Source organism: Stenella coeruleoalba (assembly GCF_951394435.1).
Source record: "Stenella coeruleoalba genome assembly, chromosome: 15".
NCBI lineage: Eukaryota > Metazoa > Chordata > Mammalia > Artiodactyla > Delphinidae > Stenella > Stenella coeruleoalba.
The window spans coordinates 65,931,301-65,951,382 of NC_137161.1; the positions used below are offsets into that span (position 1 = coordinate 65,931,301).

Below are 20,082 nucleotides of genomic sequence, written 5' to 3' on the forward strand. Positions count from 1 at the left end.
TTCTGGGCCCTGTCCTGAGGTGAACTTCCTAAAGGTGCTTTTATGTGTGATTGACACAGTGGTTTCCCAGCTCATTCAGGCCCAAGACAGCTTTAAAATCATTGCTTTAAACCCCATAGATTTTATTATTATGGAAACTTATTGTAAACAGGAAACATTCTATTACTGCTGTAATGGAAAATCAATGTCTTTTACCATAAATACAAAGAAATGATTAAAAAAACCAAGCAAAACAAAAACAAAAAACAGGGATAACTAAACAATAGTGTTGAAATCTGTTTAGATGCAGTTGCCTGCCTACAGAGTCCCACGTTTGGGCTGTGTGGTTATAAAGAGACAGACTAGGCACAGAAGGGGTGGAAGTCAGACTAGCCGCGAAGTGAATGGGAGGCAGACGCAGCCTGTAAGGGACTGGGGACTTCCATGAACAGTGCCAGGGTCACCCTGGTTACAGTTCAAGCAGGGATGAGGGAAAGAAGGAGAAGTGAACAGAGTTAAGGGGCCTGGAAAGGGTGAGACCATTCGTGCAGCAGACGAAGCATCCCCAAAGCGGGTTCAGCCTCCCATCCAGGGGAGGAGCCCTCCGTGGCCCCTGAAGGCAGGGCCAGGAGCCTTGGGCTTGAGACCCAGCTGTGCTGCTTACCAGCGGTGTGACCCTGGGTGGGTTTCCTCCCTAAGATGGAAATGTCCAGTCCTGTGTCCAAAGACTGTCATGAGGACAAAGGGAGGCCATGTGCTGAGCGCCTGTGCCCATCAGCTTCATCATCTCCCAGGGGCGACTGTCCTCCCAGAACCGGCACCTTAGAAGCTGTGAAGGCTTTAAAGGCCCCTCCTGTTACCGGCCTGTGCTAAGCACTGTACTCTGCAGGCATCTTCTTATGGCCCATACCATCTCTATCCCCATTGCACAGATGGAGAGTCAGGGAGAGGTGTTGTACCCAGGCTGAGAAAAGGGTCAGGGGGGACTTGGGTCTGGGTGGGAGTGGGGGGAATGTTGGGAGAGGAAGAAGCTGGAGCTGAGGCCTCCAGAGAGAGAAGGGGCCAGAGAGAATCTTTGCCTTTGCTCAGGGTCAGCCCTGCTCAGAAGATGAAGCAAACCAGGCGACCATGGTCACACCTCACTCCTCCACCTCGGGCTGATGGTCAGTCATTGCTGTGGTGATGATAATATTATCATACAATGGTCCTGATGATGTCTTTACTGTCACTGTTGTTATTGTGGGAGAGGGCACAGCTCACTCTGACACACAGCTCGGGTCCTGGGGAGGCACACTTTTTTCCCTCGCTTGACCTTGGGATCTGCTAGGCCCCATGCAACACCCCGTTAAGTGCATGCTATCATAGCCCAGTCCTTCCCCTGTGCCCTGTTCCCAGAGCCACCCTACCCTGGCCATTCTCTGGTGTCTCAGAGCATAAGCACAGCCCTCTGGAAGGCCCTCAATGGGACAGGTGCCTAGCACTGGGTTCAGAGCCAGGAAAACACCCGCTTCCATGACAGCCTAGGTGGGGTAGGTCACGCTGATCTCGAGGGTGTGGCGGCTTGAAGCAGGATCTCAGTTCCCTGACCGGGAATCAAACCCAGGCTGTGGCAGTGAAAGTGCTGAATCCCAACCACTAGACCACGAGGGCCGGTGGGCTTGAAACAGGACCTCAGTCCTTGTCTTCTTTGAAGAAAGAATTCAGCAAAGAGACAGAAGTTAGTGAAGCAGATAAAGCGTTTTTTAGAAGAAAAGTCCATGCGGAAAGACACACGGATGGGCTCAGAGAGAGAGAGAGAGTCATGCTTTTGGGGTGGCTTGAATTGCTTATATGGCTGCAGTTCTCCGGGTTCCCTCTAGCCAATCACCTTGATTCATCTTGCTTTGTGCCCATATTTGGTCTGACTCAGCGTCCTACCCAACGTGCACAGGCATCTTTTAGCCAAGATAGATTCCAGCGTGAGAGTCTCTGAGAGGTTGGCAGGACATATTATGGGCTAGCGCCCCCTCCATTTTCTGACCCCTGAGGAACCGTTTTGTGCATGTGTAGTCCAGGAGGTCTCCTTGACCTCAAGAATGAAAAATATGGTAGTCTTTTTACTCAGGCAGAGCTGAGCTTCTCTCTGCTCCTGCCTTTATCTTTTCCTTGAAATGTCAGCAGGAGACAAGCTCCAGCTGCTGAGCCTGGAGCCCGTCTACCTTCTACCTCAATGCCAGGGTCTGTTCACCCCGACTGCCTGTGGAGGTATCCACTGGAGTGCCAGAACTGTCTGGGAGTATGTGTGCGTGTGACTGTGGTTGTGTAAGTCTGCATGTATGAACCTGTGTGTCTGAGTTTCTGTGTCTGTGAGCATCTCGATTGTGAACGTGAATTTCCCACTGCACAGCACTGAGACATTGAGTGTCTCTCTGTTTTTCTCTGTATGCATTTGTGTCTGCACCTTTGTCACTGAATGAATGTACGCTGGTTGTGCAAATCCGTGTGTGTGTGTGTCTCAGGGCATATGGGTCCGTGGAGTTGTGTCTGTGTTTTATATGTGTGTGACTGTGCTGTGTGTGAAGTTGCTGTCCCTTTGGGTGTTCCTGATTGTATCTGTGTGTTTGTCTTCTTTTTGTGCCTGTGTGTATGTGGCTGTGTTCTGTGTCTATGTCTCTGCCTACATGTGTGTGTGTGTGTGTGTGTGTGTGTGTGTGTGCGCGCGCGCGTGTGTGCGCCTCCTTGGGGTGTGTGTGGGTCTGCCCTGGGGGGCTGTCTCACATGGCCCTGAGTATGTGTACTTGTGTGTGTGTTCCCCCCAGGGTGTCCTTGCCTGCGTTGGTCTGTGTGTGAGCTGTCCATGAGCCCAACACCTGAGTCCCCAGGTGAGGCTGGGGGTGATTCTTTACCTGTGCGTCTCTGTGTTTGTGATGTCTGTATATTACCCTGTGAGTGTGTGTATCTGTGCACCTCAGAAGAGGGCAGCTGCAGAGGGGATCTCCCTCTCGGTGACCCCCCAGGAATGGGTGAGAAGGAGACAATATGCGCTTCTCTCACCCCCAGGCTCAGCCTCTTCTGCCTCTGCTCCTTCCAGCCTCTGGTGGTTCCATCTCAGGCCAGAAGGATGGATGGAGTGAAGGGTTAGTTCACAGGACCAAGGCCAGGGGGGTCAGAGGGCTCTGGATGGCAGAGGGCATTACACAGTATAAGGAGAGGTGTCTGGGGAGGACTCCTGGGTCCCTGGGAAGGGCTGGACGAGTCCTGCAGGGTTCCTGGGGCCCCAGAGGGCAGGTACTCACTCACCTGCACTGGTCCAGGCTGGGACCTGCAAGCAGCAACAGCAGCAGCATTATTGGTGGGACGAGAGGCAGTGGGTCCACTGGAGGGTGCAGGTGAGGGATGGTGTGGCAGGCAAGTGTCGTCACCAGGCTGGGCTGCCCTCCCCTCTTCTCCATTCCCCAGACACCACACTTGCCCTGCCTCCCGCCTCACCCCCAGTTGGGTAGAGGCAAGCCAGGCAGGAGCAGACCCCGGGGGCCACATGGACTGTTCCTCCTAGACCTCTATGTCCTGGTCGTCGACTGGGTCACAGAGTCTCTGGAACCAGGAGGGAGAATCAGGCCCTGGGGCAGTCTCTGATGGGGGTTGGGGGAATTACGAGGGACAGCATTTAGCACTGGATCTTTCCCAGAATAAACGCACAACAGACTCACTGTGGATGCTGAGTCAGTATTTAATTTGCTTCAGCCCCATTCTGAGCGCTCAGCTGGGCAATCTGAAAGGAACAGGGAACTTGGAGGAAGGATAGTGATTGATATTAATTTAAACGAACAAAAATGCTGGAATGTTGACACTCCTGGCTCTTTCAAGTCAACTCTCTCAGCGTTCCTCTCCTCACCCTCACCATCGTGAGGAACCTGAGGCCGCCAGGCATTTGGCCAACATCACACAGTGGTTTCTGAGTTTACTGCCAATTACATCTGACCAAACTCCTTCTTCCGGAGTTCACTTCTTTTTATCTTGCCAGTGATGGTTTTGGGCAGCTCTGAGACAAACTCCACCTGGTTGAGGATAAAGCAAACACATTCTGACTAAGTCTCCCCCGTCATTTTTTATCAACCCTCAGCTCTCCTCCTTTGCCCTCTCACAGTCCCCCAGACAGACTGGCGCCATGTGGGGGCCTTAATGGGGTCCACCATTTATGTCAGATTCTCCTCTGACCTCCTGAAGTTGGATGCAGCCCTTTGATGTACTTTGACCAGTGAAATATGAGAAGGAGTGAAGTGTGCCACATTTAACAGAAAAGGTGGGAGTCATTGAGACAGGCCACCCCTCTGTCCATCTCTTCTAGTGCTCTGGGAGGTGCCTACGTGGTGGCTGCTCCTTTATCCTGGTCCCAGGATGAGGGGATGTGGAGCAAAGGCTCCGGGAAAGCTATGGTGGACAAGTGGCGTGAGCAAGAAAGACACCGTCCTTGTTATAATCCACTGCAACTTTGGGACTGTTTGTTACCCACAGTAACATGTAGCCCTTCCTGACTGGTACGCATCCTCTACTGTACTCTCGATAAAGCATCAGATGCTAATGTTAGCAGCATGAACTCTGTTGTCAGATACACATGGGGTTGAATTCCAGCTTCTATTTACTCTAATCTCAGGCAACTTACTTTGAGTCTCTAAGCCTCAGTTTCCTCTCTGTAGACTGGGATGATTATCTCAGGTTGTGGAGAGGATTAAATGAAATAATAATGCATGCAAAGCATTGAGTCCAGGGCCTGGTACACACAGTAAATGCTCAATAAATGTTAGCTATATAGCTTTATAATATGTATTGATTGTAAACATTCAGACAATGCAGCAAAGTATTACTACAAAAGAAGGAAATTTTAACTTGTTTTTAAACATATCAGATAGCACTACGTATGTTATTTCTTAGCCTGCTTTTTTATCTCAATAATATATTATTGTGATATTTTACGTTAAAAATCTTCATTATCAGTTTAAATTACAGAATAATATTAAATTCCATGAGTAATTTCATCATTTCTCTATGCTGCACAGTTTTATAGCTTGTGCACAGCATTTAAAACAAATGAAGTTGAACAAAAAATATCAGAATGTATTACATGCTGTTAGGGTAAATATCATTTTGTTCTTTGTTGTTTGCTATGTATGTATATGTGTGTTGGGTTGCAATACAGAATGTATTTCTCATGACAAATAATGTTTTTTAATAGTTTGGAAGTTGCTGGTTTGGGTGTCTTTTTCAAATTTTGAAAGATTATAAATAACCTTCCTGGATATCCTTGGGCAACTGTCTGATTTTTTTCTTTAGGCTGACACTCCAGCAAAGGATGAGTTTCTGACACAGGATCGAGGTTCCATCCGATTCAGTGGGCTCCCTCACACCCCTAAGCTGAAATGCTTCTTCTGCAGAGAAAAATATTAGTGCCCTTGGCTACTTAGGCTTCACCCCAGACACTGTATGAGACTTGAGGCAGTGGAGCCCCCAGAACCACTCACAGGGACCAGACCCCATCCATCTGCTCTCGCTCACCTTCCTTGGGTACTTGTACGGGGCTGTCACTGACTTCACATGCTGCTGCAGCTCCTTGGTGAGCTGGTCTCGATCATGGGACAGGAAGTTTGGGGTCAGGACAATGAAAGCCTTCACTACCTGCAGTGAAGAACCAGAATGGAGGCTCGGGGCGAGTGACAACCAAATTACCGTTTAAGGAGTAAATGCCTGGGACTGGTTAAGACTCTGCACTCTCACCACAGGGGCCATGGGTTCAATCCCTAGTCAGGGAACTAAGATCCCACGTGCCATGCCACACTCGTGACCAATAAATAAATAAATAGAAATTTAAAAATAAAGAGTAAATGCTTACTAAATTAATGGGAAAACAAACTGACAGCAGAGCCTTTGGAAATCCCGGGTTCAAATCTCAATGCTTCCAATTTCCACTCTTTGCCTTGGAACATTACTTAACCTATGTTAATCTCGATCTCCTTCTCTGCAAAATGGGGAGAGGACAGGTTTATTCCTCATCAGGTTCACGTAAAGATTCCATGAGATAATACACATAAAACGTGAAGCCAGGGCTTCCCTGGTGGTGCAGTGGTTGAGAGTCCGCCTGCCGGTGCAGGAGACACGGGTTCGTGCCCTCTTATGGGAGGATCCCACATGCCGCGGAGCAGCTGGGCCCGTGAGCCATGGCCGCTGAGCCTGCGCGTCTGGAGCCTGTGCTCCGCAACGGGAGAGGCCACGGCAGTGAGAGGCCTGCGTACCGCCAAAAAAAAAAACAAACAAAAAAAAACCGTGAAGCCTGTTTAAATGTATTTGTATTCCTATCATTGTTAATATCACCATTTTCACTATTATTTTAGGTAGAGTTCTGTGGGCATTTAATAATAGTTAAGACCTTGTGGGCATTTAATAACGTTGGTAATTTATTAGTTTCCTACTATTATTTATGTCCTCATTTAACTTCTCACGGATTGTACATAGAAGGTGTTCAATAAACACTTGTTGAATCAAGGATGCATGCTCTGGAGCCAGAGTGCTCAATTTCCCACCACTTATTAGCTGTGTAATCCAGGCAAGTTATTTAACCTCTTTATGCCTCTGTTTCCTTCTCTGCATAAAGGTATTAAAAGAGTCCTTAATTCATTGTGTTCTGTGAGGGATAAATGAGCTGACACCCAGTAAGAGCTGATTAACTGCTAGATGGCAGCAGCAGCAGCATTCACTATCAGCATCGTTTCAGTCACAGATGAGGCCACAGTGCCCCCTGCTGACCACATCGTGTAAGTGCACATGCACACCAACCATGCCCTCGCTTCATCCTAGGTCCAAGGCTGGGTAGGTATGGCCGGGAAGTTTTCCCCTCACCTGCCTTCCCAGCCCCACGCCCAGCCACGATGACCTCCACGTCCCGTTCCTCACCTCCCCTCGAATCGGGTCCGGGCTGCTCACCACAGCGGACTCAGCCACCGCTGGGTGCTCTGCCAGGGCGTTCTCCACTTCTGCCGGCCCAATGCGGTACCTGCAGGACCAATGGTTCCTTCTGAGCCAATTCCCGGGCGAGGGTGACCCAGGCCCTCAGATCGCATCTTTTGGAGAGACACAACTTCCCCTGGCACGGAGGGTATCTGTCACAGGGCGCCAGGGCCTGTGTAATGGGACTGAAATGTGAAGTCCTGAACGTTCCATGCTAAGAAATACAAGGCTCAGGTGCCCCCCAGGTGAGAGAGGAGGTGAATGCTTCATCCTCCCAGAGCTCTGGGGCTTGGCTCAAGCTCAAGCAGCTTCCCCTGGCATGAAAACTCCTTAGCTTAAACATTTGTACAAATTTTACAGCCTGTTCCTCACTATATCAGCACTGGTTTTAGAAATTAAAAGCAACAAACTCAATTTTCCTGAAATTCCCAAGAAAACATGTTATTCTAGTGTAACGTGTCATTTTTTTTCTTTATAAATCATGTAAGAGTTAGGAACAACAGACTTGGAGTCAGACCGCCTTTGTTCAAATCTGGGCTGCACCATGTACTGTCGTTGAAACTTCAGGCAACGTTTTTCACTGCTCACTGACTCCGTTTGCTCATGTAAAATGGGCATAATCATGGGAATTCCCTGGCCATCCAGTGGTTAGGGCTACGTGCTCCCACTGCAGGGAGCACGGGTTCAATCCCCGCTCGGGGAACTGAGATCCTGCATGCCGCGCACTTGGGGCCTCCACACACATACCCTCCCCCCACAAAATAAAATAAAATAAAATAAAATGGGCATAATCACATCTACCTTACAGCATTGGGAGGTGGTTCGTATAAAGCTCTACAGAGAGTACGGTCACATAATACGTATTCCAGAAAGGTGAATTTTATTATTGCCGTTGTTATGTGCTTCTGTGACATGTGGTTCACTACAGGAGCACACAGAATAAGCTCCCTCAACAAATAGGGACCAAAGTCAAGTCTTCCTTCCCAGTGCCTTTAGCTTGCATGATGTCTTACTTTGGTTCGGAGTTAGGGTGAGAGTCCATCACCAAGGCATGAAGGAATGTCTGGGCATGCTACCTCCCACCAGGCTCGTGAGGGTGGTACCTTCTGGTTCAGCGTCAGCCACACCTACCCGGAGGCATTGATGACATCATCAGCTCTCCCCAGGAACCAGAAGTAGCCCTCTGCATCAACAGTTGCTCTGTCCCCACTGTTGTAAAAGTCCCCACACTCCACTTCGGCTGTCTTCACTGGGTTACTCTGCAAAGAGAACGACACTACTCTGTCAAACACAGTGAGTTTAGAGATGATGAGCTACAACACTGAGCTCAGAACTGGGTTTGAATCCTGCTTCTGGCTCTACCTGGCACCTGGGCAATTTTTATAATCTCTCTGAGTCTACTTTCATGACATGCAAGCACTCAATGCATGCTACTGGTCGATTAGTGAACAATGTTAAACCAATTTTAAGAACAATTTTTAAAAAATTTTTATTTATTTATTTATTTATTTTTGGCTGGGTTGGGTCTTCATTGCTGCACACGGGCTTTCTCTAGTTGCGGCGAGCGGGGCTACTCTTTGTTGCAGTTCACGGGCTTCTCATTGCGGCAGCTTCTCTTGTTTTGGAGCACAAGCTCTAGGTGTGCGAGCTTCAGTAGTTGTGGCACGTGGGCTCAGTAGTTGTGGCTCACGGGCTCTAGAGTGCAGGCTCAGTAGTTGTGGGACATAGGTTTAGCTGCTCCGCAACATGAGGGATCTTCCTGTACCAGGGATCGAACCCGTGTCCCGTGCATTGGCAGGCGGACTCTAAACCACTACGCCAACAGGGAAGCCCATTGCCTCCGGTTTTTGGCAAGAGATACTGTTTTCCACTTGAGATACCAGATCAAATTCTGTTTTAAACAAATGCTTTAAAGTAATTTGATTTAAAGTGAAAAATAATGTAAGTAATAATATACATGGTGCATGGATGTGGCAGAAAATAGTTGACGTGGACTTGAATGACTGAAATTTAGGAGACACCACATCAAAGGGTACAGAAAAAGTCCCACCCCCAATTCATGTACCATTTGAACTGCTGTCTGTCTCAGTGTACTCTGATACAGTTGACCTGACACATCCCTGTGGACACGTCTTCCCTGAAGGAAATGATATTTCTTGATGTCAATCATCTGAGGTAGGGTCAGAGATTGGAACCTTGCAGATGGGACTCCCACACCCAGGGAAGGAATTCCTTTGTCTCTCCGGGCCTGAACTTCTTGGAAGTAGATCTCAGAGCCATTGAAGAGCTCCTGAATGGTAGGAGAATAGTATCACATCTACTACACAGAGAGGGTCAGAGTCTACAGAGGCACCTAATTGAGTTCTTCACCTTGACTACTTTTAAAAAGTGCTACTGGTGGGTGATGTCAAGAAAACATGGCAAATGAGGAAGATTTAAGGTCTCATTTCCCCAAAAAAACTAAAAAAAAAGTACAAGAAGTTGAATTGACTATGTACAACGTCTGGGAAAGAGTCAAAGGCTTAAAACAACCTTATAAATACTCAATCAAGAAAAAGCCATCTTAAAAGTGGTACAAAGTTTTGTGACATTTTATTCACCCTTACTCCAGCCTTTCTCCTGCATGGCAGTTTTGGTCTTGAGCAGATGGCAGCCCAGTTCCCAGTCCCCCTGCTCCAACCAGAGAGAGCAGAGAAGATCTCATTTGCAAATTATTGTACACACCTGTTGTAAACTGTCTGGGGATAATGTGAGGACTGGTGCAAGGCACGCAGTTCATGTAACTCAGAATATAAGTGGGAAGAGCAATAGGCACTGTTCATAGAAGCTACCTGGAAGACTACAAAACTAAAAGGTGCCTAAGGTAAGAAATTATGGGTGGAGATATACAATAGATCATCAAGGTCTGGAGGAGAAGCTGGGGTGAGATTCTTTCAAGAAATTAGGATATTCAAGACAGCTGTGCACATGGCAGTATTTAGAAAACCATGTGCATACCTGAGCAAGACGTGTGCTCACAAGAGTCCTAAGAAGACCTTAAGGTTTCACCTCAGACTGATCTCTAGGCTCAGAGCAAGCTGAGCTAAGTGGTGAAGGAGTAGCCCAGCACAGACCTAACTTGTACATTGGTTGTTCTCTCCTTTTTGTTGTTATTGGTATTTTTGTTTGTTTGATCTCTTGACACTCAAGAAAATCTCTGTCAAAACATTAGCTGAACATGAGCTAAATGATCAGAAACTTCAGTGTGATCACACATGGCCAATAATTGTCGTTGCAAGAAGAGTTTGGAAACGTCTCAAAACAAACATACTGTTATAGGCTTCAACGGTCAACAAAACAAAACAAGAACAACAACAAAACCCCAGACACCCCAACCCCCAGGGAAGCAGGAGAATCTGATTTCCAGAGTTACCACATTGTAATAGTGAGAGGCCCAATATTCAACTAAAAATTACAAGACATACAATGAAACAGAAATCATGCCTCAGGACTTCCCTGGTGGTCCAGTAGTAAAGAATCCACCTTCCAATGCAGGAGAAACGGGTTCGATCCTTGGTCGGGGAACTAAGAGCCCACATGCTGTGGGGCAGCTAAGCCCGTGCACCACAACTACTGAGCACGTTTGCCTCAACTAGGCAGTCCTCATGCTGCAAACTACAGAGCCCACACACTCTGGAGCCTGTGCACCATAACTAGAGAGAGAAAATCCACACACCACAACTAGAGAGAAGCTCACATGCTGCAACAAAAGATCCCGCATGCCACAACAATGATCCTGTGTATCACAACTAAGACCCGACACAGCCAAAAGTAAAAAATAAATAAATATGTTTTAAAAATCATGCCTCATTCAAAGGAATGAAATTGACAGAAACCATCCCTGAGGAAGCCCAGACATAAGACTTACTAGACAAACAGTTTAAATCAAGTTTGTTAAATGCGGTCACAGAGGTAAAGGAAGAAATGGACAAAGCACTACAAGAAGTCAGAAAAGTGACATGCGGACAAAATGAGCATATCAACAAAGAGATGGAAATTATGGAAAGGCACCAAACAGACGTTCTAGAAAAGGGCAATAACTAAAACAAAAAATTCACTGAACTGTTTGGCAGTAGTTTAAAACAGGAATAAGAAAGAATCAGAGAGTTGAAGACAGAACAATAGAAGTTATTGGGTCTGAGGAGCAAACAGGAAAAAAACTGAAGAAAAGCAAACAGAGCCTAATGGACTTGCATGACACCATCGAGCAGACAAACATGTGCATTATGAGAGAAGGAAATGAGACAGAGAAAGGGACAGGAATAGTATTTGAAGATATAGGGGCAAAATCTTCTCAAATGTAATGAAACACATGAATTTACAAATACAAGAAGTTCAAAGAAATCCAATAAGATAATCCCAAGAGACCCACACCAGGATACATAAAAATCACAATATTGGAAGCCAAATAGAATCTTGAAAACAGCAAGAGAAGTGACTCATCACATACAAGGATCCTCAGTAAGATTATCAGCTGATTCTCACAGGAAACCTTGAAGGCCAGAAGTGGTGGGATTACATATTTAAAGTGTTGAAAGAAAAAAACCTATCTGTCAAGACTTCTCTATCCTGCCTTCAAAACGCTCCTTAAAAATGGGAGAAATTAAGATATTTTCAGATAAAAGCTGAGGGAGTTCATTACCACTAGACATGCCCTAGCAGATATGGTAAAGGGATTCCTACAGGTTAAAACGAAAAGACTCTAGACATGTGTCAAATCCATATAAAGATATCTTCGGAAAAGTTAAGTGTGTGGGCAAAAAAGCTTAGCTAACATCATTCTCACTGGTAAAAGACTGAAAGATTTTCTCTTAAGATCAGGAACAAGACAGGAGGGCCTGATCTCACCATTTCTACTCAACAAAGTATTGGAAGTTTACCCAGATCAATTAGGCAAGAAAAAGAAATGAGGCACCAAAATGAAACAGAATTAAAACTAGATCTGTTCACAGATAACATGATCTTACATGTACAAAACCCTAAAAAACTTTCTCTCACACACACAAATTGTTAGAGCTAATAAAGGAATTCAGCAAAGTTATAGGAAAGAAAATCAATGCACAAAACTTAAGGTGCAGTTCTATACTTTAACAATTAACAATCCAAAAAGAAAATTAAGAAAACATCAATAAGAATACAATACTAAGGATAAATTTAGTATAGAAGGTGAAAGACTTGTACACTGAAGATTAAAAATCACTGCTGAAAAAGAGAAAGAAGACATAAATAAATGGAAAAGCATCCCATATTCATTGATTTGAGACAATATTAAGGTGACAATGCTGCCCAACATTATCTACAGATTCAATGCAATCCCTATAAAAATTTCAATGGTGTTTTTTCAGACATAGAAAAACCCATCCTAAAATTCACATAAAATCTCAAGGGATCCCAAAATGCAAACACAACCTTTAGAAAGGAGAAAAAAGTTGGAGGACTTAAACTCCTGATTTCAGAAACTTACTTCAAAGCTATAGCAAACAAAACAATGTGATACGTTCATAAAAAGAGACATACAGACCACTTGAAGAGCATAGAGAACCCAAAAAGTAACCCTCACATATACTGTCAATTAATTTTAGGCAAGGGTGCCAAGACTATTCAGTGGGAAAGACAGTCTTTTTAACAAATGGTGCTTGGAACCTTGGATGTCCACATGCGAAAGAATGAAGTTACCTTATATCATACACAAAAATTAATTCAAAATGGATCAAAAACTTAAATGTAAGAGCTGAGCTTATAAAACTCTTGGAAGAAAACACAGAGGAAAATCTTGCCTTGGATTTCACAATGATTTATTGAATATGATATCAAAAGCACAGGAAATAGAAGACAAATATTGAATACATAAAATGTTCACCAAATTTGAAAACTTTGTATGTCATAGAATACTATCAAGAAAGTGAAAAGACAACCCACTGAATGGGAGAAAATATTTGCAAAGCATATAATCTGCATATCTGATACGGTATTAATATCCAGCCTACATAAAGAACTCTTACAACTTAGAAACAACAACAACAGAAAAATGAACAACCCAATTAAAAATGGGCAAAGAACTTGAATAGACAATTCTCCGAAGATATACAAATGGCCAATACGAACATGAAAAGATGCTAGTCATTAGAGAAATGTCAATCAAAACCACAATGAGTTACCACTTCAAACCCATTAGAATGGCCATTATTAAAAATAAACTGAAAATAGCAAGTGAGTGTAAGGATATGAGGAAATGAAAAGCCTTGTGCATGTGGAAAACATGCATGGCAATTCCTCAAAAAGTTAAACAGAATTACCATATGATCTAGCAATTCCATTTCTGGGTATATAACCAAAAGAAGGGAAAGCAGGGACCCAAACAGTTACTTGCACAATCAGTGTTCATAGCAGCATTATTCACAAAGGCCAAAAGGTGGAAACAACCCAAATGTCCATCAAAACTTGGTATATACATACAATGGAATATTATTCAGTCTCAAAAGATGACAGTTTGTTGAAACATGGATGAACCTTGAAAACATGGTGCTAAGTGAAATAAGCCAGACACAAAAGGGCAAATGCTGTATGATTCCACTTATATGAGGTAACTAAAATAGGCAAGTTCTTAAAGACAAAAAGTACCATTAGAGGTTACCAGCTGCGGGGAGATGGGGACTAGGCAGCTGTTGTCTAATGGGAACAGAATTGCTTCTGGGGATGGAGGAAATTGTCTGCAGATGCATGGTGGTGACGGTTGTGCAATATTGTAAATTTTACTCAGTGCTACTGAACGGTATGCTCAGGAATGGTGAAAAGGGTAAATTTTATATCATATATATATATAAACCTACAATAGAGTATAAGGAAACCTGCTGTAACTCTTCATCAGACAAACCCTAATTAGCAAGGTTTAGGTCATGCCTCAATAAAAAGAAAATAAAAGAACAGAATACAAGCCAACAAATCTCAATGGAAGAGTGACATGTCTCATTTCCATGAGAACGTGTGAAATGAGAGAAATCAGTGTGGCCATATGCCAAGACATCTTTGCTAAATAAAATATGTTATGTACAATTTTTTTAAGTCATGGCTTTGGACCATGCCAGTTCAATTTAACCAGAATCTGTGGTTGGATCCAAGTATTTAAAAAAACAGAATCCCTCAAATGATTCTAACGTGCAGGCAGTATTAAGAACTGCTGATCTAGATACCTGTTACTCTGTGTTCATTTTCCCTTTTATCCAACCTTTACACTGTGCTACTGAGAATTAAGGCTAAGGCTTGCATGATTGCTTCTGGACAATAGTACCACAGAGGGACAGGGCCCCACCCACCCACCCAAGGCCACAGTGTGAGCACAACAGTGACACCAGTGGCTGTGACTTTGTAGAAAGGAGATGGAGTCTGAGATCAATTTCAGGGTCTGTCTACCCTTCTACAGTCCATCTTGGAAGCTGAGGTTTTCCTCTTAGTGGGCACTGCTAGCTAGGGTTTGTCTGATGAAGAGTTACAGCAGGTTTCCTTATACTCTATTGTAGGTTTCTGTAGTCCCTGGATTTCTCATTTAGAGTTTGGGGTCCAAAACACACCACTTTGAATCCTAGGCCTGCCATTTATTTGACATGGGAAAGACACGTTAAGCTTCCAATCTGCAGTTTCTTCCTCTTTAAAGTGGGGAGAATAGCACCCCTGGAGGTTCAGCGAGTATAATAGATTTGTTTGCACCCTGTTGGTAAGTGCGGTGGTATGATGTGAACCCAGTCAAAGCCAGCATTCTTAACCACAAGACATCAGTGGACCCCAAGTCTGGTGGTTCTGAAGCCAGGCTGTTTTCTACCCCAACAGTCAGCCCATAAGTGCCAGATGGGTTATGACAGAAAGGGATGTGGGAACACACTATGAGCTTTGAGATTAATTAGAACAGGTTTCATTGACTTGGAGTGAATAAAGGAAGAAGGAAGAAGTCTCAAGATGCAGAGTTGAGTCCAGTCCCTTGGCACCTACACAGCTCCCTGCAAGGATTCTTGGGCCGTGTGGGGGCAGATGGGGTGTCCTTACCTCATAGCACACGAAGACGCCTATGGGCCTGGTGGGCTTGATCCTGATGCCAATGTTTCCTTCAGTGTTGGGCGGCAGGATGTTGCCCTTGTCATCAATGATCTGGAGCAAGAGACCTGTGAATCCCACCCTGCAGGGATCCCCAACACTCCTGCCCCACCCAAACACTGCCTGGCTCATTCATGTGACACAGTGGGGGTTATTGGGGGAGGGGGTTGTGGTAGAGGAGCCCTGTAAGAAAATAGAATAAAACTGTCAAAAGTCTTTGAAATCAGCAAATGGTGGAACCCAAGCCACGGGTCTATGTGTTTCATGCATATATAGACATCACAAATGTGTCTTCAAGCGAGAAACACGGATCAGGAAAAACTAAAGGCACCAGCAGTGGAGAGAGCTGCCTGTGCTACTGCAAGTACTCTTTCCCAGGCTCGGTGCATGAGGCCTCTGGCTGTCCTGGCAAGCTGCGCTCACGCCCAGGACATTGCAGTTCTCAACTGAAAACTCCCCAGGAAACTGGAGGAAAAGTAGACGGAGAAGAGGAAGGGCAACCGGGAGGCATGACTGGTTCTGTCACCTCGTGTCACACAATGGTCCAACCCCAGCCGAGCACTAATGTCTGCCAATGTCTTTACCACCAGACCTGAACGTCGTAGGGTGGGATGGCCTTCCCCATGGAACCTGGCTTGATCTTCATCCCCCGGAGAGTGCCACAACTTATTCCCTGTTCACAAAAGAAGAGAACTGGGGTTGGCGAAGCGTCCAGGCTGATCACAAAAACACAGCATCCTTGCTTACAGATGTCATTTGATGCTGTGCAAAGAGCCCTCGTGGAGAAGCTAGAAGCCATCGACCCCACTCTAGTCAGCAGACATTCACTGCACCTGACATGGGCTGGGCCTCAGCCAGGTGCTGGGGCTACAGAGTCCAGTGGGAGAGGCCATGAAGAAGCAGAGGAGTGAGCCCGGCTGTGGGCATGTAACGTAGGGTGTGGAGTGTCCACTGTATGCCAGGCATGTGTCCCTTTGCTGGGCAGGGCCATGAGTATATTTCACAACCATTTACTTGTAGCTGCCTCAACTGCTTCTCAGAGCTGTGCTGAGATTATTCAGATTGTTCACGTTGTTCCCCTACCTCCATGTCTTCCTGATGAACCTTATTCCTTCTTTATGGTTCTCTAAATCATCACTTTCCTAAAGTTAAGCGCTTTACACACAGAGAGACCAAGGTTTGAATCCTGACTCCACCACTCACTAGCTATGTACCAAGTAATCCCCCTTGATCTCCTCCTCTGTCAAAGGAGGGTAATTATAACATTATCGCTCAGAGTGCTTGTGAGTGTGTGCCAGGCACACACCAAGTATTCAGTAAACAACTACTACTAGCTATCATTCAGGCCCTAATCAAAGGAAGTTGGGAGATTCTCTTTCTGTGGTATTTTCCCCCACTCTTCTATTGTTGCTTGTCTGTTTCCCTCAGTAGATAATGAGCATTCAGAGAATAGAGATTGTACCATCTATGTCTGCACCCCCAGCCTCTAAACACAATACCTACCTAAAAACAACAGTGACAACCATAGCTGCAATAGGGGTTAGACACTGTGGACAGAGCTTTGTATACTTTCTTTCTTTTACCTTATCATAACCTGGCAAGACTGGCATTATATTTCCATTTTGGAGATGGGGAAGCTAGACTCTGCAAGATTCAGTGATATGTCTACAGTCTCGAAGCCCATAACTGGCAAGGCTGAGATCGGAACTGGGGTCTGAGCTCCTGAGAGAGGAAGTACTTTCCCCTCTGCAATGTCACTGCTTACACTACAGGCACGTGGAAAATGTCACAGAAATGAGTGGACAGGTGTGAAAACGTTTGGAGAAATAAAGCACCATCCGGGTATCGGGGAGTATTCTGTTGTTATGAATAGTTGATGCAAAGGGACTAGTGTCATGGGTGTAGCATGTAGTTCTAACCTCACCCTCCCTGTCTGAATGCAAACTGAACCAGCAAGGACAGTCCTAGAGTCTTAACATTTCTCAATCCTGGAAGCAGACCCAGTAACTGATCATTTATTTGCAAAGTAATGTCAGAAAAGTATGTCAGTTGGAACTATAACGGCTATTTTGCTACAGGCCCTGAGAAGACAATCATACCTCTGTCAGCTAAAGGGATGATAGGGAAGTAGGGGAAAGTGGCTCTTGTCCAGCATTGGAAATGCATTGAAAATGTGTTAGAAGTGAGATACCTGCCCACACTATCATGGATAAAGTCCTTGAGCTTCAAGACATGCATTATTCTTTGAATGCCCTGCCCACCTGACTGGTCAGTGATCCTCTTTGGGATCACACTGTGTGTGTGTGTGTGTGTGTGTGTCTGTGTGTGTCTGTGTGTGTGTGTCTGTGCGTGTGTGTGTGTGTGGCATGTATATAGAAGATCTCTCCTCCTGCTAGTTTCTCACCATCAAAGCTGTGTGCTCTCCTCATAAACACCCAGAAATGAACTAGTGAACTTCCGGGGCTAGCTCCGGCCTGCTCCTGTGGTTGCTGCCTAGGAAGGGACGGTGAAGTGGACAGGACTTGCAGTGGTGGCTTCCATGTCTCTGGAGAGTGCCTTCTATGCCAGTGCCCCTCCTGGGCTCCCTTAATTATAACTAATTATCACAGGTACAGTGGCACCATGTCCTTAGACCCCTTTCTAAGTTTTTGTCCAATAGCTTTCAGCACATGGGTCTTTTGACAAGTTGACGAGCTGCAACTGTCTTTTCTGCAAATTTATTTGGGACAAATAAGCCTAGAGCTCTGGAGCCTCCCACTGGCTTTGAGCAATGCTGTGTGCTCTGCACACACTCATAGCAGGATTCAGCTCATCTGCTGGGCTCAATGGACGAGCACATCCTGACTGGCCCAGAGGGACCCTTCACCTACCGTTTCTGACTGTCCGTAGGCCTGGTAGAGCAGAACGCCTGTCTGTCTTCTCCACAGTTCTTGCTCCTCGGGCAGCAGGGCCTCCCCACCGGTACAGCAGTGCTCCAGGGTGGGGAACCTGAGACTGAGGGGAAGGCAAGGTGTCAACAGAGCCTCTGCAGACTGGGCTTGGGTGCTCTGCCCCAGGCCCAGGGAGAGCTCAGAGCATTGTCATCTGGATCATTCATCCTTCTGCTTCTTCGCTTTCTTACTTGCCTTCTGGGCATTTTCCTGGTGGTCAAGTCCAAGTGGAATCATTTCCTGTTGGTACCTGTTAACTCACCTGGCAGGGGTAGGTGGTGGTGGTGGTGAGGCTAATGGGTTAAATCAGGGAGATCAGGACTGAATAAGGATGTTGATGTAACAAGAGGGAGAAGTGTGCTTGGAACACATTCTAAGCATTCTACATGGCTAAGAGGGATATTTTTATAAACCATAACGGCTAAGGGATAAGACCCCAAGGATATGCTAGGATGGTAATAGAACTGTACCGCCTTCTGGGAAGAGTGGGCTTATGTGAACTGAAGGCCTTTTGTGTTTCTGGCTGGAGAACGCAAATTAGGGGTTAGAAATGAATTGCTCGGGACATCAAGGAAGACCAGGATTCATGTAAGTAAAGAGAAGAAGGATCACAGGTAACAGCCCTGAGAGCAGGAATTTGGGAGAGAACAGAAAAGTCTGCTGTGAATATTTGCAGTAGTTTGCTAGGTATGTTGTGCGATGTAAATCCTCTCATCTATTTTCCCCATGAAGATTTCCATAAATAATACAAAAACCATCACAAAATAATGATGGATTCCCTGAAGGAAATGGGTAGAAGTGATTGGGGTCTTAGTACCACTTTGCCCGGGGCTGAGCTGAGCCAGCTTGTAGGGCTGAGGGAGGTGGCAGAATCCCTTGTCACCCTCTGCTCATATATACAGAGCCTGTAGTGACGGACAGCAGGGCTGGCTTCATGGAGGGTATGTTCCTCATTCTTCTTGAGCTTTATCCAAAGTACATAAAATGGGCAGAGTCTCCAATAGAGGCAATATTCATGCCCTGGTTGGATTTGTATGGGCTTTGTTCACCATCTCAAGAACGTGGCAACAAGTAGCTGTAATTTGAGCTTTGAAATATAGTTGGAAACATAATTCTGTCAGATTGAGGGTTCATGAATAAAATCAAGCTGTATTTCAGTTATCTTCATAAATTGAACTCCTTGGTATTTTAAGTCTCTTATGTCTAAAACATGTTAGCTCTGATTCTGAGGTAGCCATTTCAATTTCAGAGTCGCTAAAAGATACATAAACAACCATAAGGTTCAAAGAGCAGATTTCAGGTGAGCTAAAAATTAATCCACAAACACGGGGAAATGCAAAAATAAAATGACAGTGTGATACTACATGCCCATCAGATTGGCAAAAATTAAAACTTGGACAAAAACAAATATTGTCAGAGATGTGGAACAATGGAAATGCTCCTACCCTGCTACCTTGGTTAGGATGAGCATACCTTGGTTCAAAACTTTGGAAAATAAGGTAGTAGGGTGCAATGTCAGTGTGACCTAGCAATTCCTCTCCCAGAGAAGATCTACAGCAATGTGTGTTTACGTGTTTATGTACATGTTCAAAAATTCAATGCAGCATTAATCATCAATAGTCCCAAACTGAAAACTACCCAAATGCCCAATAATAGAACTGAGTTAAAATGTGCTACTTTCATAAAATGTAATGTTATACAGCAATGAAAATTAACTCCAGCATTATTTAACAACACGGACAGTTCTTAGAAACATAATGTTGAAAAAAGAAGTCAGATATTATGGAATAATGTATGATTGCATGAAGTTCAAAAGCAAGTAAAGTAGAATAATTTGTCTAGGGATATTTCCTGTGTAAACTATGAGGGAAAATGAGGAAATGAACCATAAAAGCCAAGACAGTGGATTCCTTCAGTGGAGATGGAGAGGCATGAGGAGGTCTCTAGGGACACTGGCCATGTCCTATTTTTGGGCCTTCGGTGAGCACTTACATAGCTGTTTTATTTTCAACAATTCATTAATCTGTAAATGTATATATTATATAGTTTTCTGTATGTTTACTTGACAACA

At 45.1% G+C, this 20,082-nt stretch overlaps 1 protein-coding gene across 6 annotated transcripts in view; it reads right to left on the minus strand.

The window, feature by feature from the left end:
- Positions 1 to 3,837: 3,837 nt before the first annotated feature.
- LOC307198813 (acyl-coenzyme A synthetase ACSM1, mitochondrial) overlaps positions 3,838 to 20,082 on the minus strand; it is a 48,631-nt gene continuing 32,386 nt past the window's right edge. For all 6 annotated transcript variants that reach the window (XM_079946053.1, XM_079946056.1, XM_079946055.1 and 3 more), the window contains 7 exons: positions 17,952 to 18,075; positions 15,674 to 15,754; positions 15,034 to 15,135; positions 8,089 to 8,216; positions 6,904 to 7,003; positions 5,512 to 5,631; positions 3,838 to 4,016 (listed from right to left, as the gene is read on the minus strand). In XM_079946053.1, coding sequence (XP_079802179.1) covers positions 3,930 to 4,016; positions 5,512 to 5,631; positions 6,904 to 7,003; positions 8,089 to 8,216; positions 15,034 to 15,135; positions 15,674 to 15,754; positions 17,952 to 18,075 — 742 coding nt within the window. In that variant the 3' untranslated portion in view covers positions 3,838 to 3,929. The remainder of the gene's footprint in view (positions 4,017 to 5,511; positions 5,632 to 6,903; positions 7,004 to 8,088; positions 8,217 to 15,033; positions 15,136 to 15,673; positions 15,755 to 17,951; positions 18,076 to 20,082) is intronic.